We start from the raw sequence: 21,806 nt of genomic DNA, 5'->3' as shown, positions 1-21,806 counted from the left end.
CAAAGAAGAAAAAATATAGATCAGAATTTAAGAAGACAAGTCATTTATGATTTATTTTGCACCACTTATTTCAACTGTTTAAAATAAAAGGGCAGATTTTATGTTGCTGTCAAGGTTTTGCTTGTGATAAGTGTTTGAAGTGAGGCACTGAAATGTGAACTGGTTGTGAGATGGGCTCTCCTTGGCTTCTAATGGAGGCAGGTATCCCATGGGACAGGTGCTTGTGTTGCTTCAAATTCATTGTAGGAAAATTAACCCTTCATGGTGCCACTTTCTTCAGAGCAAGGTTTGCATATGAATTAAAGTGAAAATTGCCAGACTCGGTGGCTTACACCTGTAATCCCAGCACTTTGGGAGGCCAAGGCGGGTGGATCACCGGGGTCAGGAGTTCGAGACCAGCCTGACCAACATAGTGAAACCCCAGCTCTACTAAAAATACAAAATTAGCCAGGCATGGTGGCACATGCCTGTAATCCCAGCTACTTGGGATGCTGAAGCAGGAGAATCGCTTGAACCCGGGAGGCGGAGACTGCAGTGAGCCAGAATCGTGCCATTGCACTCCAGCCTGGGCAACAAGAATGAAACTCTGTATCAAAATAAATAAATAAATAAATAAATAAATAAATAAATAAATAAATAAATAGTGAAAATTATGTAGTATGGGTTTCATTGTAGTTTTACTACTCTTGTGTGGAGGAGGAAAAATTTGTCCACTACCTTCTTACAATCTCAGGCTAGGCCTAAGAATTAAATTTCTATAATACAGATTAACAGAAGAAAAGCATACAAGTTTTATTATAATTTTACATATACATGAAAGTCCTTACAACACAATGAAGACCCAAAGAAGTGACCAGAAGTAGCAAACCTGTGTGTCTTTTAGACAAACAAATGATAAATGTGTGAATAAGTGATAAGACAAAGCAGTTTGTATTACAGGCAGTAAATAGTGAGGAAGTCACTAAAAATATAGAGGGGGAAACTAATGGAAGATAAGGGATATTTTAGTAAGTTTGTACAGATCTATTTCAGAGTCAGTTCCAAGTCTCTGGTGATAAAGATGTTATTTTCTTCCTGGTACAGGGAGGGCACCTTTCTCCTGGAAATTTTAATGGTGTGTTTTAAGTAGAAAGGGGAGGTCAAAAGGCTTTCCTGCATCTGCTATTTCTCCATTGCTTTCAGCTCTAAATAATCAATATGCCAAAGTGGCATAGTTTGGGGTGGCCTGTCCTGAACGCCTTCACTTGTTTACTCACTTATTGCTAATTAGGACTTGATCATTTTTGTCTCACCCCTTTTTACAGCCATCCAGCCCTATGCTTTTTATTTTGTGCCATTATTTAAATCTGATATTCCATTGAGTTCTCTACAGTTGGAAGGGGTCTAGGTTGGGCTACCTTTGGATTGTTCAAAATGCCTTTTTAAAAGGGCAAAGGTCTTATGGTCAAATCAATTTCGCAAATGGTGCATACCATATCTTGCTCTTAGAAAGTCTCATTGCTCACTAGCCTATTAAAGGTTCTGAGAAATCCAGAAGAAAAAAACAAGTATATAACTTTATTTAACCTAATATTTCCCAAACTTATTTTTAGTGACTCATAGAAACCCTCGGTAGAACCAGCCTCTGCGGAACACACTGTAGGAAATGGTGTTCTGGAGTCATAAGGATCCCCCTTTATTACCTTATTACTCTTTCCCAGCTATGACAGGTCTTTGCATATTTCTTTTTTTCTTGCCGAACATGTTTGTTTTAAGCCGCAATTCAAACTTGCTACATTTCCTTTTTCCTGGTTATTGCCCAGTTGTTAAGTCTGGATTGCCCTGGGAAGATGCTGATCACATGGTGCTCTGAATACCTTTCATTCTTCAACAGTAACTCTCCTAAAGATTTGTGATGCACACATCACTGCCCAGCAGAGAACTGAGCTCGCCTCATTGCAGTTTCAGAAGACAATCCTTCTGCATCCATCAGCTTGTTATTGGCTGGCACCACAGAGATGTGTTTCTCTGTCCCTCATTAATTATAACCAACCCTAAGAGAGACAAGTTGTATCAGGCATGTATATACCTTACAATGGATAAGTTTGTCAGATACTTTCCCTTAGTGCATATTTTTTAAAGAGATAGAATAAAGTATAAATACACATGGAATGGATGTCACCATTAAGGGTTTTTAAACACTGGAGAATTTTACATGGGGTCTGCTTTGTAGACATCCTTTTTTTTTTCAATCTATGAACTCAAATATATGAAATCTATCTGTACCCTCCTTCTTTTGGCTGCCCAACTAAGCTCATCCCAACAACGCTTCCCAGCTTTCTTCAGGCCACCACCAATCCAATCCAGGCTGGAAGTGATGAGACTGAGCTGTGGAATACAAGGAGTGTGCATGGGGCACTCTTCTAGATCTTGGGGATATAGTGGTAAACCGTTACTGACAACATGCTCTCATGGTTCTTAGATCTAGTGGGGAAAAGTAGCCAATAAACACACAAAGAAATCAAATCTTGATAAACACTTTTCAGATCACTAAAATCACATTATGTGAGTGTGACCAAGCGGCTGCTATAGAAGGAATGGTCTTGGAAAGCTGCTTTTGGAGATGAGAGTTAGGTTGAGGATCCTAGTGAAAAGAGCGTGAACAAGGAGAAAGAAATCCAGGCAGAGGAGACAGCCGCTGCAAAAACTCTAAAGCAAGACCTAGCTTCAGATCTTCTTCTCCTCCTTCTCCTTCTTTCTTTCCTTCTCCTTCTCCTCTTCTTCCTCTTCCTTCTTTCTTCTTCCTTTCTTCTTCTTCCTTCTTCTTCCTTCTTCCTTCATCTTTCTTCTTCCTTCTTTCTTCTTCTTCTTTCTTCTTTCTTCTTCTTTCCTCCTCCTCCTCTTCTTTCTTCTTCTTCTCCTTCTCCTTCTCCTTCTTCTCCTTCTCCTTCTTCTCCTTCTCCTCCTCCTTCTCCTCCTCCTTCTCCTCCTCCTTCTCCTCCTCCTTCTCCTCCTCCTTCTCCTCCTCCTCCTTCTTCTTCTTCCTTTTTTTTTTTTTTTGAGACGGAGTCTCACTCTGTCGCCCAGGCTGGAGTGCAGTGGCCGGATCTTGGCTCACTGCAAGCTCCGCCTCCTGGGTTCATGCCGTTCTCCTGCCTCAGCCTCCAGAGCAGCTGGGACTACAGGCGCCCGCCACCTCGCCCAGCTAGTTTTTTGTATTTTTTTAGTAGAGACGGGGTTNTTCTTCCTCTTCCTTCTTTCTTCTTCCTTTCTTCTTCTTCCTTCTTCTTCCTTCTTCCTTCATCTTTCTTCTTCCTTCTTTCTTCTTCTTCTTTCTTCTTTCTTCCTCTTTCCTCCTCCTCCTCTTCTTTCTTCTCCTCCTCCTTCTCCTCCTCCTCCTTCTTCTTCTTCCTTTTTTTTTTTTTGAGACGGAGTCTCACTCTGTCGCCCAGGCTGGAGTGCAGTGGCCGGATCTTGGCTCACTGCAAGCTCCGCCTCCTGGGTTCATGCCGTTCTCCTGCCTCAGCCTCCAGAGCAGCTGGGACTACAGGCGCCCGCCACCTCGCCCAGCTAGTTTTTTGTATTTTTTTAGTAGAGACGGGGTTTCACCATGTTAGCCAGGATGGTCTTGATCTCCTGACCTCGTGATCCACCCGTCTCGGCCTCCCAAAGTGCTGGGATTACAGGCTTGAGCCACCGCGCCCGGCCAATTTTTGTATTTCTTGTAGAGTCCGGGTTTTGCCATGTTGCCCCGGCTACACCTTGAAGTCTTTCAAGAACCAACAGAAGGCCAGGGAGGGGAGCAAAGTGGATGAGGGATGAGTGGGAAAAAGACACCTCCTGAGCTCTTTCAAGGAGGTCAGGGCAAGTCGCATAGGGTTTTGTTAACCCTGACATGGATTTGAGAATCATTAGCACACAAGTAGGTATCTAAAGCTGGAGGCCTGGATGAAGTTGCCTTTGGGAAGTGAGGAAACAGCAAAAGGAGAGGCTTGGTACAGACCTGGATGGCTCAGCCTTTAGAGGTTGAGCAGAGAAGAGGGGACTGCAAAGAAGCAGCCAGGCAGGTGAGAGTTCAGATGTCTGGGAAGCCATAGGAGAAAGTGTTTCCAAAAGTGGCACATGCTCTTGAAGAAGTCCAGAGAGAGGAAGATACAGAGGTGGCAAGTTGTCAAAGACTTTGACAAGACCAGGTTCAGTGCTCTTTGGGAGGATTGGGGAGGAATGTGGTTTAAGAACAGACGTTCATGACCATAGAAGTGAAAATATGAATATAAAGGTTAAGGTTTGTTTGTTTTAAGATGGGACTTACTGTCTTTAAACCGTCTGCAGTAGAATGGAAGAAACTATTGAAATGAAGATGGGGATAGAAGCCATATCTCCTTGGGGTTTTTTTCCCTCTTAAGGAAATATGAGGCAAAGTTTTCAGGGAGGGAAGATGGACTGATTGTAGGAAGAGAGAGAAGTAAATAACTTGCTATACTGTGAACACATATGACCACTAGACAGTATTTACAGCCTATTAGAATTTGAGAGATTCAGGACTTTTTGATTTTTTTAAGTCCATCACTCATGTCAGTGATTTTGACCAAATTTAGTTAATACCAAAGTCAGGATCTGAACCTGGGGATGTCTTGTTCGGAGTCTGGGCACTTTACCAGTCCACTGCACTACCTCTCCATGAGTTACAGCTGAAACCAGTCCCCAGTCAGCACAGATCTGTCGTTTCTCCAGTTCTCCTCAGCTATGAGCATGCATAGAGAAGGCAGAGAGTTAGGTTTTATTACCAAAAGAGAGAGAAGAGACAGAATTAAATGTGTTTGCGAGTCAGTAAGTATGCGATGATGGTGAAATCAAAGAAGTGAAGAACGAATGTTGTAGATAATGAGCAAATTGGGAATCAAAGGATAGGAAACGATGAGGTGGAAGAGTGAGTGGTTTGATTGGATACCTGGAGAGCCTGATTTGGAAGAATCAGAGGTGCAGTTATTGGTGATAACATGACAAATGATATGGGTGTGAGTGGCTTATGTGGGTACAAGATCACCTGTGTTGGGAAGGTTGCGGATTGAGAAGTCTGGGCCTGTCCCATGGATCTGACATCCAGGGGTCCCAGCCTTCTTGTTTTCTACAAAAGAGAAACTCAGAACCTTGTGCCCCTGGAATTTTCAAATAAAGCATGTCCTTGTCCCAAGGTATAGAGAATAGCAGCCGTGCAACCAACAATGTCATTGGGCTCACTTGGGCTAAAGTGGGTCACCCTTCTCCTTCCCTGCCCTCCCTCTACCCCGAAACTTTTCTTAACTACTGAAGGTCTGGCCTTCTTGGCCCCAGCACAGAAATCCCTGTGGGGTGGGGAGCAAGGGGAACAGTTGTCCACTCCTGTCTGCAACAAAAGAAGAGTTCATTTTTGGCCAAATGAACGATAATGAATATTAGGGTCTTAGACTGCCAGAACTCCCTGGCAGTGGTACTCCCTGGGAGAGAAGTGAGAAGGCCTGTTCCCACACCCCGCTCTCCAGCTTTTTCCACCTGGACCAGACCAGCTCTTCTCCTTTACTCCCCTTTAGGATCCAGAAATTCCTGGTTTGACTATTAAAGGTAGCACTACTTACAATTATTTATAGGATACGTTGTTAACTCTCACATTCACTTTGTTATAAAATTTATTTTTTCTATAACGACTCTAGGTACTTTTATTGTTATTAGGCCATTGTTCTTTACTCTTTGTTTTCTTGTATTACCACATCAGTCAGCTACCAAATCCTGTTCATTCTAACCGAGATGTTCCCCCATCTGTCCCCTCCGCAGCATTCTTTATGTCTTCTCTCATGTTGGGCCATCAGAGCAGCTGCTTAAATTGTTCTGTTTGACCTTTCTTGCTAACGTCCACCCTCGCAACTCTCAACAGAGTCACTTGGTAAAACATAGGTCTGATCGTGTGGCTGCTTTGCTTAAAAGTCTTTGATGGTTCCCCAGATTGCTTTGTTTAAAGTAGAATTTCCTGCGGGATCTGTCTCAGATTACTGTGCCCCAACCACACTAAACTGCACTGTTCCCTAAACCACAGCCTTGTTAAGAACTTTAAAGATTCCAAGCACTGACTATACTTTGGTTCTTCCCACTACTTCAGGGGTTCACAACACTAGACTAATTTAACATTTTATTTTACAAAACAGCACCGAACTTAGGCATATGTGGAAAATAGCTGTTTTCCCAATTTTTCTGAGTTTCTGTCTTCTCTTTTTCTTTTGATCACTGCCTCAGGTTCTCTGGGGCTCTAAGGAAATCCTCAGTCTGACTGGAGAATTTTAACACTGCCTTCAACACAAATATAAGGTTACTTCTGTTTGAAGGTTTATCTCTGGCTGGAAAATCTGTCCTCCTCTATCTCCATTTAGTTAACCTTCATTATTCCTTCAAGGTTCTACTCAATGGTAACTTCCTTTATAAAGCGTTCCCTGGCTCACCCAGGGGTAATCAATTGCTTAGGCTTTTGCGTGTGAACTTCTGCTTGTGTTACCACAAATTATCTGTATGTCTAGCATCCTTGCTCATTTTCCCATGTTATATCATTAAATCCTCACAATTACCATGTAATCTTAAGTATTAGGATTCCCATTTTGCAGATAGTAAACAGGAGTTACCCACCTAACCAAGCTATTATTAGTATCTAATGTGACAATGGGTATAATTAATTTATAAAAGACTAAGAGCATTATAACTGGAAGGCAGTGTTATTTTTAATATATGACTCTTTGTGTGGTGACAAGTGTTCATCTCTATTTTTTCTTCTTGCCAATAGTGAAGGAAATTTATGATTCCTGCATAAAGAAATATTTAAATGTTAATTAAAATAAACTATAAGAATGCTGCTATACTCAGGTGCAATGCAAATAATGAGTTGAGTCTATCCGGGCCATCTCAGGCCAATCCCCTCTCCCCTGAGGAGCTGGGACTCAGCTCCCTGGAGGTGAAAAGCTGAAGCTTTCCCCTGTTGTGCCATTTTCTCCCCTTTCTCTCATGCATTGTTTTTCTTACTCTGATTATTCTTGATGGGAGTTTTTAGCAGAGCTCAGCATCATCTTATCCCAGGAAGCAAAAAAAAAAAAATTGTAGGAGAAAATGTATGATGAGTGGTGCAAAAAACAACAGTTGCAATCTTTTAAATTTATTGTGGAATTAAAGAACATGCCCCTAGAACATAATCGCTGGCAATTCAAAACCAAGGATTTTAGCCAAATAAATAAGACCAGTTTTCTTCCTCTGGGCCTTGTGTCTGTTTATCTCAGTGAGTCTTTCACCTGATCCAGTCTTTGCAGCCCAAACTCTTCCTTTTCCTTAATTAGCATCGGGAGTTTTCATTAGTTATTTTACGAGTTGTTAGTGATCCTCATTAGCTTTGCTGTGGACTTAAATGTTCTTGACATTAACTGTTTCACTGCATAAGATTTTATGGTTAATTCCCAGAGTATATAAGCCAGATTATTGGCTGTTATATTTTTTACAATATATATATTCCCATTTCAGAATCTCTTGTATCTTAACATTTTTCTTTACAATTTTATATAAATGATTGGCATCCAGTTCACTGGGCTTCCTGATATCTTTTTAATACATGTTAAATAAGGAAAATAAGTAAATATATATATCAGTTGCTCAGTTGATAGATTTTTCAAGAAAGAAAAAAATTAAGATAATATGTTTCTACAAAAAAAGAATTTAATGAAATACTGCAGTTTGACTTTATAGCCAAATTAGGGGAACACTACTGTTTTTCATTCTACACTTACTCCACACTATGCTCCACGTATTGCCCAAGGAACAGAAGACAGAAACCAAGTAACTTGATAATATATTGAAGAAGAATTATAACAGGTCACGTTATTTCAGAGATTTAGGTGTATTTTATTTCAAAGTGCATTGTTCTCCCTTTGTGCCTCCTTCTCAAATAACACGACACAGGAAGCTGTCATCTGTGTAGAAATACTTTTGTGTGTGATTAACCACTTGTATACCTGTTTTGTTATTCATACCATGGTCATCGGGGCCTAAAATGTGCCAGGTATTAGGGACATAGGATAACAAGACAGAAAAGGATCATTATATTCAGATGCAAAAAGAAATGTAATAAATATAAAATGTATGAAAAGTAAGTAACCAGTTTCAAATAATAATCAGTGTCATTCTGTCAACACTTATTTTCTGAGTACATACTCTATGCTAAATACTGATTTATAAAGTAACTCTGATGGGAGAGTAGAGGGGGAGGGGAGCTATTTTATATTAGTTGCTCAGGGAAGGTTTCTCTGAGGAGATGACATCTGAAATGAGACCTAAATAACAAGTAAAAGCGGAAGAGTTTTTCAGCTGAGGTTCTGGGAGTCTGTGGATAGATTTCAGATCTGTAAACTTGGATGGGAAAAATAATTACATCTTTATTTTCATTAAACTCAGACTGAAATTTAGCATTTTCTTCTATTTGAATGTAGACAACAAACCTCAGTAGTAGCACTTGTTACTTTGTTACCAGTAGAAAGTATAGGTTTTTTTTTTTTTGAGACTGAGTCTCCCTGTCGCCCAGGCTGGAGTGCAGTGGTGCGATCTCCATTCACTGCAAGCTCAGCCTTCTGGGTTCACGCCATATTCCTGCCTCAGTCTCCCCAGCAACTGGGACTTCAGGCACATGCCAACACGCCTGGCTAATTTTTGTATTTTTAGTAGAGATGGGTTTTCACCATGTTAGCCAGGATGGTCTCAATCTCCTGACCTTGTGATCCGCCCACCTCGGCCTCCCAAAGTTCTGGGATTACAGGCGTGAGCCACGCCGCCCGGCCAAAAGTATAGTTTTTAAAAATTATGTCTCAGTTTTCACAGGTGTCTTGAAATGCTATCATTGCTTTGAAATTATGAGATTTCTTAGATGTGACACTAGATCTGATTCTAATTGTGTTAATAAAGAAGCACATGTATTACTGTATTGATTATGTATTACTGGGTAATGAATGACCCACAATTTGGGAGCTTTAAACAATAACCCATGATTCTTTTGGGCTGTGCTCAGCTGGGTGGTTCTTTTGTTTTGTCTTTTTTGTTTTGTTTTGTTTTGTTTGAGACAGAGTCTCACTCTGTCGCCCAGACTGGAGTGCAGTGGCATGATCTTGGCTCACTGCAAGCTCTGCCTCCCAGGTTCATGCCATTCTCCTGCTGCAGCCTGCCGAGTAGCTGGGACTACAGGTGCCCGCCACCACACCCAGCTAATTTTTTGTATTTTTAGTAGAGATGGGGTTTCACTGTGTTAGCCAGGATGGTCTTGATCTCCTGACCTTGTGATCTGCCTGCTTCAGCCTCCCAAAGTGCTGGGATTACAGGCATGAGCCACCACACCCGGCCTCATCTGGTTGGTTCTTAAGGACTTGCTAGGATTGTTCATGTGGCTGTAGTCATCTGGCAGCCCCACTGGGCCAAATAGTCCAAGATGGCCTTCCTCCCATGCCCAGCAGCTGATGCTGGCTACAGGCTGGGCCACATGATTCCAACAGGCTACCCTGGGGCTCTTCACATAGTCACAGTGTTACAAGACAGCAAGAACATGAGCCACAAAGCCCTTTGAGGCTCAGGCTCAGAACTCCCCAACGCTTCCACTGTCTTCTGTGGGTCAAAACAAATCCAAAGGCCAGCTCAGTCAATTTGAGAGGCAGTTCCATGAGTTGTGACTTCAGGGAAGTGTGATTAATTGGGGGCCATTACTATACTTACCTGTCACCTACCAAGTCCTAATTTTTTTTTTTTTCTTTTTTTTCTGAGACATGGTCTCACTCTGTCACCCAGGCTGGAGTGTAGTGACATGATCATGGCTCACTGTACCCTTGACCTTTGGGGCTCAAGTAGTCCTCCCACTTCAGCCCCCTGAGTAGCTGGGACAACAAGTATGCACCACCATACCTGGCTAATTTTTGCATGTTCTTTTTTTGTACAAAATAATCTTCTGGATGGGGCTCAACATGTTTCCCAGGCTGGTCTCGAACTCCTGAATTCAAGTGATCCTCTCATCTCAGCTTCCCAAAGTACGGGGGTTACAGGCATGAACCACTGTGCCCAGCATATGTCATAATTTTAAAAATTATTATAATAAGTTGGCCGGGCTTTGTGACTCACACTTGTAGTCCCAGCACTTTGGGAGGCCAAGGCAGGTGGATCACTTGAGGTCAGAAATTCAAAACCAGCCTGGCCGACATGGCGAAATCCTGTCTCTACTAAAAATACAAAAATTAGCCAGGTGAGGTGGCAGGCACCTGTAATCCCAGCTACTTGGGAGACTGAGGCACAAGAATCACTTGAACCTGGGAGGCGGAGGTACAGTGAGCCAAGATCGTGCCACTGCTCTCCAGCCTAGGCGACACAGCAAGACCCTCTCAAAAAAAAATAATAATAATAATAATAAAATAATATATGTAAAAAATAGTTTTAATGTGATCAGTGTTTTTTATAATTTTGTCTTTTACACTTTTTAAAATATTATTCTGAGAAGAGGTTCATAGGCTTCAGCACTTTGTCAAAGAGGGTCATGGCACAATATGAGGTTAAGAGCCCTTGATCTAAAGTCAGGGAGTTCTGGAAAGAGGAGTAAAGAAGCCTCAAGGCAGAAGCAAGCCGGCATGTCCAATGGGATGGAGGAGCAGAAGAAAAGCTCCTGTGACCAGAGCCAAAGATTGAAGGGCAGAGTGGTTGGAGACAGAGGTAGGACCAGATGTGACTTCGTTGAAAGCTTTTGAAACTTGCAGAGGGACCTTCACTTCCCCACTGCAACACACCACAGAGTGTGAAACGTAGGTATTGCATGTAAATTGAATTTTGATTGTTTTGGGGTCGTTGCTAACTCTTTTCAGTTATCTAGGCAGAAATAAGGAAACTCTTTTTTGCTATTCCATGTATCTATTGTGATATCAGAGTCTGTTGTTTAGTTTTTTTGTTTGTTTGTTTGTTTGAGACAGTCTTGCTCTGTTGCCAGGCTGGAGTGCAGTGGTGCAATCTCAGTTCACTGCAACCTCCACCTTCTGGGTTCAGTGATTCTCCTGCCTCAGCCTCCCGAGTAGCTGGGACTACAGCCTCCATGCCCAGCTAATTTTTGTATTTTTAGTAGAGACGGGGTTTCACCATTTTGGCCAGGATAGTCTCAATCTCGTCTCGATCTCCTGAACTCGTGATCCGCCCTCCTCGGCCTCCCAAAGTGTTGGGATTACAGGCGTGAGCCACTGCACCCAGCCCAGAGTCTGTTGTTTCTAAAGGATGATGACTGGGCAGTAGCTTTCTAGAGCTGGGAAAACCACATTTCAACAGGATTACATACCAATATTTACTATTTCATAAATCCAGGCATATTTACTTAAAATAGTCTCCTTTAGAGAGGCAAGAAACAGAAGCCCATTTTTTGTTTGTTTGTTTTTAGGAAATTCATATCAGCCATTGGTAAGCTTCTTTTAAGTTGGCAAACTCTATTTTCAGAAGACTTCTATGTTGACACTTGTGACCTATAGTAGAACAGAATTGCTTTAAGAGATCAGTATTGATAAAAGCAGAGGGAAGCTGAAAAGGGAGGATTAGGCTAAAGTCAATTGGTGGAGTAGGCATAGGTGAATTACTAAAGTGTTGAAGAAATGACTCTGTTGGAGTTACCAGTTTATTATAATGAGAGCTAAAGTGAGAAACACTAGACAGTCTAGAAGCATTCTGACTAACAAGGAGCTCCAACCCCTTATGTATAAATGAGGTTACGTATAGTAGGTTGAAAGCAGGTTTCCAAAACAACCAGTTAGTTTGTATAGCTTCAGGATTGATGATTACATTCCATAGGCTATTACATTAAATTGATGAAATCTGCACATCTCCAGGGAAGTCCTTACTAGATAGCCATGAGCTTTTATGATGATAAGAAACATAGTGGATAAAAATTTTCTGATGCCAAAAAAGCTTTGGCCCTGCTCTAGTTAGGATCTATATTCATATTATCACCAGGTCAAGTGTCTTGCAAACTTTCTTAGCTTTCATTCTTATCAGACTGCAGTTCATGATGTGAGGTATCAAAGACTCTCTCCTTAACCAAGCTTCAGTCATGCTCTGCTAATGTCTCTTTTGGACCAGGCTTGAACCTTGCTCCACCCCCAGCTTTGGCCTGCCCAGCCCAGCCTTAGCAAGGAATTCTGCTGAGTCATCTCCAAACCCTAGCTATCTAATTACCCTTGATATCTGATCAAGTTCTTCATCCTCCACCTTTTTGATGTCCAAGTCCTTGGACTGCCTTTAGCAAGAGTCCTGTTAGGCCAGCTGAGCAGGAATTCCCCTGCCCTTGATGTGTCCTTTCAGCAATTTCCCATCCTTTGACCTCCTCACGCTGTTCTTGGCTGTAAATCTTCACTTGCTCTTGCTGTTTCAGAGTTGAGCCCCTTCTTTTTCCCCTCCAATTGCAATGGTCTTGAATGAAGTCTTCCTTACCATTTTAACAAGTGTCAGAATAACTTTTTTAACGTTCGTCTTCATACCACAGTCAACAACCTCTTATCCTCCCCAAAACTCTGAGCTAACATCACTACTTAGAGATTACAGTGTCTGCCTATTTTATTAGCTGGAACTGCATCAGTCATTTTGGAGCTGAATTTTTCATTTTTTACATGTAAGATTATGTGTTTATAATTTATTGTTTTCACATAAGCATAAACAGAACTAGGAAGAGCTGTACTCAGGAGTCAAGTCAGAAGAAAAAACATCACCATGTTCAAATAGGCAACTGAACATGCCTCTGAAAACCAGAGGCAAAGGCAGTTATTTATAGTTAACATCTGTAGAATATGGGCCGGGTGTGGTGGCTCATGCTTATAATCCCAGCACTTTGGGAGGCCAAAGCAGGAGGATTGCTTGAGCCCAGACATTCGAGACCAGCTTAGGCAACATGGCGAGACCCCACCTCTACAGAAAATTTAAAAATTAGCTGGGCGTGGTGATGTGCACCTGTAGGCCCAACTACTCAGGAGGCTGAGGTGGGAGGATCACTTAAGCCTGGGAGGTCAAGGCTACATCAAGCTGTGATCGAGGCACCTGGGCAACAGAGCAAGACCTTGCCTCTACCCAAAAAAAAAGAAAAAAATTAAATTTGTAGAAGGCTGGGCACAGTGGCTCACACCTATAATCCCAGCACTTTGCGGGCTGAGGCAGAAGGATTGCTCTCAGGAGTTTAAGACCAGCCTGGGCAACATGGTGAAATACCATCTCTACAAAAAAATACAAAAATTAGCCAGTCGTGGTGGTATACACCTGCAGTCCCAGCCACTTAGGAGGCTGAGGTGGGAGAATCGCTTGAGCCTGGGAGGTCAAGGCTGCAGTGAGCCGTGATCATGCCACTGCACTGTAGCGTGGGTGACAGAGTGAGACCATGTCTTAAAAAAAAAAAAAAAATCTGTAGAATATGAAGCAAGATGAGAGACATTTGAAAGCATATGCAGGAAAATCAGGTGTTCTCCTAGAACTGGCTCTCTGTTATGATAGAGACCTTTAAAATGTTTCTGGTGCTTCCAGATGTCACCCTACCCTCCCACAAAGATAACAGTGCATTTACTTCTGTCACTAGAGATTAGTTTTGCGCATGTATTCTTTCCTTAGGGCTGCCGTAACAAAGTCTGGCTGGCTTTAAAACAACAGAAATTTATCATCTCACAGTTCTGGAGGCCAGAAGTCAGAAATCATGGTGTCGGCAGGGCCATGCTCCCTCTGGCAGCCCTAGGGAAGGACCTTTCCTTGCCCTTCCTGGCTTCTGGTGTTTGCTGGCAATCCTTGGTGTTCCTTGGCATGTAGATGGGTCACTTCAGTCTTTGCCTCCATGGTCACGTGGCCGTCTTTTCCCTGTGTTTCTTCACATGGTCTTCCCAACCCACACACAGAGGTATGTGTCAGTTTCTGTGTGGCTGAATTTCCCCTTTTTATAAAGACAGCAGCCCTATCAGATTGGGCCTACTCTAATGATCTCATTTTAATTTTTACCTTTGTAAAGACCCTGGGAGTTAGGACTTCAACATGTCTTTTTTGGGAGACAATTGAACCTACATAGCATGTTTTTGAACTTTACATGCAGAATCATTTTGTATGTAGTCATTTGCATCTGGCTTATTTCAGTCAATATATTAGTGAGACTCATCCATGTTGCCGTAGCAGTTTCTATTCATCGTCAGTCCTGCCCACCACTATATCAAGGCTCTGCAAACTATGGTGTGAAGGCCAAATGCATCATGACTCATTTTTTTCCCATATGGAGATCTAGGAATTACATAAGAAAATGTGGTTTTTGGTTTCTATGGTACTTTTTTGCATATTTCTCTTTCTTTGAATTGGAAACAAATCTAATTAATCCTTAATTAAAAGAAAACTTTTATATCCCATCTTTCCATGACTGTGAATATGTTCCATGTATAAATGTTTATATCTACTATGTGGTCATTATACAGTTTGAACTAAAACATAGCTTATACTTGCCACATAAGTTTATGGAAAAAGTTAAATATTTTTCTTAATTGATTGATTTCTATCCTGTAACTTTACACATAAGACCTGGTAATGTAAGCTTGTTGTTAAAAAAAATAATAATAATTGAAATTATCCAGAAGGACATAAAATCAAACTAATAGGCTCCTCTGCTTATCCCTGTGGCTTGCCCAGTCTAATCCTTTATAAATCACCACTATTGACAGTTTTCTGGATATTCTTACAAATATTTTTTCTGACATGGAAGTGTGCATGTATCTGTGTATGTGTATGTTCCCTGTATTTCTAACATACCTGGGATCCTAATATGCATACTAATCTATAACTTGCTTTTTACATTTAATAATATATTATGATTACATTTCCATTTTAGTACAATAAAGTTTCTCTTCATTCTTTTTTTCTATTTTTGAGATGGAGTCTTGCTCTGTCGCCCAGGCTGGAGTGAAGTGGCCTAATCTCGGCTCACTGCAACCTCCGCATCCAGGGTTCAAGCAGTTCTCCTGTCTCAGCCTCCTGAGTAGCTAGGATTACAGGTGCCCACCACCACACCTAGCTAATTTTTTTTTTTTTGTATTTTCAGTAGAGACAGGGTTTCACCATGTTGGCCAGGTTGGTCTCGAACTCCTGACCTCAGGTGATCCACCTGCCTCACCCTCCCAAAGTGCTGGGATTACAGGCGTGAGCCACTGCACCCAGACTTTCTCGTTTCTTAATAATAATTTTATAATGTTCCATTCAATGGATGCATGATAATATGTTCCCCAAATAGCAAACATTTATACTGTTTCCAGTTTTTTGTGTAAGTATACATGGATTTATTTATCTTTTTATTTACTTCTATGAAAACATTTAAGAATGATTTGTAGATGTTGAATTGCTGGGTAATATATATGTGCTTTTAAGTTTTTGGCAGATATCACTAAATTGCCATTCGAAAAAAAGGCAGTAACAATTCACACCGCATGAGGTGTTTTATTATTATTTTAACTACCAGGACTTTACACCTTGTAAAATCTGCAATAAGAGAGTAATGTATTGACTGTTTACTCTGTTGTTTCAGAACAATGAGATGGTGGAGCTACAGAGAATACGGATGAAGGATGAAATCCGAGAATATAAGTTCCGAGAGGCACGGCTCCTTCAGGACTATACTGAATTGGAAGAAGAAAATATCACATTGCAGAAACTAGTGTCCACGTTGAAGCAGAACCAGGTAAGGTTTAAGAAATTTTTTGAGTTATACTGAAGGTGGATCTACATCTTCTGACCACTAGGGTTAAATCTCCTCTTCATTTCTCAGGAAGGAACTTGTCAAAATTTATTGTTTACTCTTTAATCTTCTCTCTATAACATTTATGTACTGAAATGTCCCAACCCTCCTATTTCAGCTAAAATATAGAAGGAAAAAATACACCTGTAAGTAGTATAGTGTACACTAAAGTTTTATTGAATAAGAAAAATAATTTTAGTTTTTATTTTAGTTCTGCATTCATTTCTTTCATAAGCCAAATGTATTGTAACAAATTTAACCCAACAACTTCTCATTAAAAGCCTGAGTCTTAGCCGGGTGTGGTGGTATATGCCTGTAATCCCAGCTACTTGGGAGGCTGAGGCAGGAGAATCACTTGAACCTAAGAGGTGGAGGTAGCAGTGAGCCCAGATTGTGCCACTGCCCTCCAGCCTTAGTGACAGAGTGAGACTCTGTCTTGGAAAAAAAAAAAAAAAAAGCCCGGGTCTGTACGCTTGTCTACGAGCTTAAGGTCTTCCTATGATCACTGGTCTCTCATGCCCTAAAAATTTTTTCTGTAAATTGCTTTCAAATAATAGAGGGAAATGGATTATGAAGTATAAATCAAGAAGAGCAAAATGATAAGAAAAAGAGGCCGGGCGTGGTGGTTCACACCAGTAATCCCAGCACTTTGGGAGGCCGAGGTGGGTGGATCACCTGAGGTCAGGAGTTTGAGACCAGTCTGGCCAATATGATGAAACCCTGTCTCTACTAAAAATACAAAAATGTGCCAGGCATGTTGGTGGGCGCCTGTAATCTCAGCTACTCAGGAGACTAAGGCAGGAGAATTGCTTGAACCCGGGAGGCGGAGGTTGCAGTGAACCGAGATTACACCACTGCACTGCAGCCTGGATGACAGAGTGAGACTCCATCTCAAAAAAAAAAAAGAAAAGAAAAGAAAATGCCTGTTTTCTTTTTCAGCTGTAACCTGACTACAAAGTTACATTCGTACATTTAAATAATTTTTTTGCTGTAATGGGGCTTTGATAGCTTAATTTTCCTGATTGGTTTGCATTGTGGATTTTCAGAGCTATTAATAAATATTGAATCTGTAATTTTAGAAGAATTTATTTATGAATACAGTTGAATCAAGTAGTTAAGCAAAGGTGAATTGGATGTTCGAGTTCTTTTCAAGGTGCCTCCTCAGCGACACCTCTATTCTGGTCTAAACACCGTTGCCACCTCTCAGTTCAGATCAACAGCCTATGTGCCAGGTGCTGTGCTAGGCTGGACAGACACAAGAATCTGTAGGGCATGATTCTTGTCCTGTGTAAACTTAGAAGCCAGCCCAGATGTATGCTTTTACCTCACTCCCTTCCTGAGTTGGTATCTACATGATACATAGATTGATTGATCAATTGATAGATAGATATAATGTTTTGATAGATATAAGCGTTAAAAGGAAAAAGAAAAAAAAATCTAGAAGAGAAAAATCCATGTAGTGGCACAATTAAAATTTGATTTCTTTTTTTTTTTCTTTTTTTTTTTTTGCGACAGAGTCTTGCTCTGTTGCCCAGGCTGGAATGCAGTGGCGCAACCTCCACCTCCTGGTTCAAGCAATTCTCTTGCCTCAGCCTCCCGAGTAGCTGGGATTACTAGCATGAGCCACCATACCCAGCTAATTTTTGTAGTTTCAGTAAAGACAGGGTTGTACCATGTTGGCCAAGCTGGTCTTGAACTCCTGAGCTCAAGCAGTCCACCCGCCTCAGCCTCCCGAAGTGCTGGGATTACAAGCACGAGCCACAGCGCTTGGCCAAAATTTGATTTCTGATCATTGCCACTTCCCCCAGATTTGGAGTGCTGAGGGGAAGTCGTGTAGGGGGACAGTTTCAGTCCATCAAAAAAGGGCTACTGGAGTATCCCCATGTGTTTCTGCCTCATTCCTTCTGTAAGCTCTGAATCCTCATATGTGTGCTGAGGGCTGGCCATTCCAGAGGCTCCCCAGGTCTTGATTTGGCTGGGAAAAGTGAGCGCACAGTGGAGAAATGTAGACTTAGAAGAATACATTTGTAAAGATGCTTCTCGAATACTTTTTAAAATAAGAGGAGTTTTGTTTGTTTGTTTGTTTGTTTGTTTGTTTTTGAGACGGAGTCTTGCTCTTTCACCAGGCGGAAGTGCAGTGGCATGATCTTGGCTCACTGCAGCCTCTGCTTCCCGGGTTCAACCGATTCTCCTGCCTCAGCCTCCTGAGTAGCTGGGACTACATGCATGTGCCACCACGCCTGGCTAATTTTTTATATTTTCAGTAGAGACGGGGTTTCACCGTGTTAGCAAGGATGGTCTCCATCTCCTGACCTCGTGATCCACCCACCTCGGCCTCCCAGAGTGCTGAGATTACAGGCATGAGCCACCGTGCCTGGGCTAAGAAGGGTATTTTTTGTGGTCCTTTTTTTGGTTATTGATGAAGCACATAGAGGATCTGAAACAAATTTACTTGAAGTGCAACTATTTAAAGTGGCCCTTCTTTCCCGATTCCTACACTCCTCCCTGCTCTCTAGAGCATGATGAGAGCACCACCAGCAGCCTCCTTGGAGAACCTTCCATGACCGCATGTGTAGACTGATGGACTCAGGAGGTTAATGAAGGCCAGTATTAGATATTCTTGAAAGACTGCCAAGGTATCCCTTGAGTATTCATTAACCCAGATGCCGTTTCTGGGAGAATTTGTACTGTCATTCCTGTTGTGAGTTTCCCCATGCCCTCCTTCCAGTAATTGAAACATGGGATCCAATGGTTAACTCAGAAGTTTTTTAAAAAGGAGGGGGAACTTACACATTTTTTATTTCCAACATGCCATATGCTAATTTTCCCAATTAAGGGTCTAATTAATTCATTCAAAATCATTTTCTACACAGAGCGCCATTCTGGTTTATTCCCTGAAATTGGAGGAACTGAAATGCCACAAGTCTTTCCCAGCTAAGAAAATGCTGTGTTTGTTTCCCGTTGTAATTGATCTTTATTTATAGATGCTAGCATCTATCATAAACTCTTTCTAATCAATAAAGGTTTTTGGTTTTTTGGGTTTTCTTGAGACAGGGTCTTGCTCTGTCACCCAGGCTGGAGTGCAGTGGCTTAATCTCAGCTCACTGCAACCTCCGCCTCCTGGTCTTGTGACTCGGCCTCCTGAGTAGCTGGGATTACAGGCGTGTGCCACCAGGCCCAGCTAATTTTTGTATTTTTAGTGGAGACAGGGTTTTGCCATGTTGGCCAGGCTGGTCTCAAGTGATCCGCCCACCTCGACCTCCCAAAGTGCTGGGATTACAGGCATGAACCACCATGCCTGGCCCTAATGAATGAAGTATTAAGTACAATGTTTTATGTACAAATGCCACAGAGTTTTTTAAAGAGGTGATAATGAGTAGCATTCAGTCACAAAATTGGGTTGTGTTACTTTGTACTGAGGGTCCCCATGCGTGGTATAGTCCTTCAGCCTGGTTTGATGTTTCTCTAAACATCAAAGCTATTACCATTTTAAAATGCTTAGTTCAAAGAATTTTCCCTTCTGAAGTATTATTTTTCTTTTAGCTATTTATTGATTATTTTCTAAGTACAGTATAATTATTGTTTAAGTAACACCTCTTTCTATAGTCTATTTATTCATTTGTTTACATTCCATTTCCTTCCATTAACATACAGCACCTACGATAGAGCCTGATCCATAGTAGATATTAAATAAATACTTATTGAAAGAATAAAAAAACTGGCCGGGCACTGTGGCTCAAGCCTGTAATCCCAGCACTTTGGGAGGCTGAGGAGGATCACTTGAGTCCAAAAGTTCGCGACCAGCCTGGGCAACGTAGGGAGACCTCATCTCTACCAAAAACAACAAAAAAAATTAACCAAGTGTAATGATGCACACCTGTGGTCCCAGCTATTTGGGAGTCTGAGATGGAAGGATTGCCTGAGCCTGGGAGGTTGAGGCTGCAGTGAGCTGTGATCACACCTCTGTACTCCAGCCTGAGCAATAGAGTGAGTCCCTGTCTCAAAAAAAAAAAAAAACCAACAATTCATTCACACTTCTATTATGAAACATTTCCTCCAATGTCAGGTAATAATATATAAGAATATCGCCCCAGGGGCAATGGCACATGTCTATAATCCCAGGACTTTGGGAGGCCGAGGTGGGCGGATCACGAGGTTAGGAGTTCGAGATCAGTCTGGCCAACATAGTGAAACCCCGTTTCTACTAAAAATACCAAAAAAAAAAGTAGCCGGGCGTAGTGGCGGGTGCCTGTAGTCCCAGCTACTCGGGAGACTGAGGCAGGAGAACCACTTGAACCTGGGAGGCAGAGGTTGCAGTGGGCTGAGATCACGCCACTGCACTCCAGCCTGGGTGACAGAGTGAGACGCCGATCTATCGCCAAAGAAAAACAAAACAAAAGGCCGGGTGTGGTGGATCATGCCTGTAATCCCAGCACTTTGGGAGGCCGAGGCGCATGGATCACCTGAGGTCGGGAGTTGAAGACCAGCCTGACCCACATGGAGAACCCTGTCTCTACTAAAAATACAAAATTAGCCAGGCATGGTGGCGCATGCCTGTAATCCCAGCTACTAGGGAGGCTGAGGCAGGAGAATCGCTTGAACTTGGGAGGTGGAGGTTGCAGTGAGCCAAGATCATGCCATTGCACTCCAGCCTGGCCAACAAGAGTGAAACTCCATGTCAAAAAAAAAAAAGAAAGAATATCATAAGGTAATATCATAAAAAACCTAGGAAATGTATTCAATTCAGTTTTATTTCATTTAACCAGTATTTCAGGGGTATCTCTCTATGAGATCATTTACTTTTTAGAGACAAAAGATATAGTCACTGGCTCAAAGAGCTTGTAGTCCCAGTAGGGACTCGTAGCAATTTGTGTAAATGAATATTAAAGCCATATGTTAGGTTTCGCGACATAGGGATAGATTAAGATCTTTAGAGTTCCTAAGCTCTGAAAGGATTGTGATTTCTAACCTTGACCCTCATGTAGTTAAAAATAAAGTAATTAAACTATGAAGTTGCTATAAGGAATGCTAATAAAGCACTTATTTTTCCTATGATGACTGCTTTGATGTTGTCTTTAAAATATCAAACACCAGTTTTAAGTCCCTTCTTGTTCTGTTTCTTGCTTCCTCTGCCTTGCTGGGGCTCTAATCATATAGTGCAGCCTCGCAATAATGGCACAGAAAGGAGTGATGAGTTTGCCTTAGTGGGCACCAAAGACTTCACAGTTAGGATGAGATTCTTAACTTAGGTCTTAAAAGAGGAATAAGCTTTTTCCAGGTGACAGCCTTTTCCCAGGTGGAGAAACATGAAACAGCTGGGTGAATAGTAGGAGCTTGTACCACATTTGAGTGAGTGGTGTGAGTGAAGCTGCCCAGACAGAAAGAGATCAGGGCCGGGCGCAGTGGCTCACACCTGTAATCCCAACACTTTAGGAGGCCAAGTCATGAAGATCACTTGAGGAGATTGAGCCCAGCCTGGGCAACATAGTGAGACCTTGTGTCCACAAAAAAATTTAAAAAATGAGGCAAGAGGATGACTCGAGTGCAGGAGGTTGAGGCTGCAACGAGCCATGATTATGCCATGGGACTCCTGCCTGGGTGACACAGCAAGAGATCAGGTTTCACGGGAAATCTAGGCCATCAATTGAATAAATACTACTGAATTTTAAACTCTGCCATGCAAACTAAATTAATGTCTTCAAGTCAAGCCCGGAGTTAGCAAACTTTTTCTGTAAAGGGCCAGATAGTAAGTATTTCAGGTTTTGCAGGCCATATGATCTCTCTTGCAACTACCCAGCTCTGCTCTGGTAAAAGCAGCTGTAAGGAACAGCTCCAGTCTCCAACTCCGGGCGCGAGCGACACAGAAGACCGGTGATTTCTGCATTTTCAACTGAGGTACTGGGGTCATCTCACTGGGGAGTGCCAGACGATCGGTGCTGGTCAGCTGCTGCAGCCCAACCAGCGAGAGGTGAAGCAGGGAGAGGCATTGCCTCACCTGGGAAGCTCAAGGGGGAAGGGAATCCCT

At 42.0% G+C, this 21,806-nt stretch overlaps 1 protein-coding gene across 6 annotated transcripts in view; it reads left to right on the top strand.

The window, feature by feature from the left end:
• BICD1 (BICD cargo adaptor 1) overlaps positions 1–21,806 on the top strand; it is a 282,996-nt gene that overhangs the window by 169,542 nt on the left and 91,648 nt on the right. For all 6 annotated transcript variants that reach the window (XM_017887352.1, XM_017887432.1, XM_017887292.1 and 3 more), the window contains exon 3: positions 15,572–15,724. In XM_017887352.1, the coding sequence (XP_017742841.1) occupies positions 15,572–15,724 (153 nt within the window). The remainder of the gene's footprint in view (positions 1–15,571; positions 15,725–21,806) is intronic.

This window comes from Rhinopithecus bieti, unplaced genomic scaffold (assembly GCF_001698545.2).
Source record: "Rhinopithecus bieti isolate Rb0 unplaced genomic scaffold, ASM169854v2 scaffold_72, whole genome shotgun sequence".
NCBI lineage: Eukaryota > Metazoa > Chordata > Mammalia > Primates > Cercopithecidae > Rhinopithecus > Rhinopithecus bieti.
This window is presented reverse-complemented; position numbering and strand designations above follow the sequence as displayed.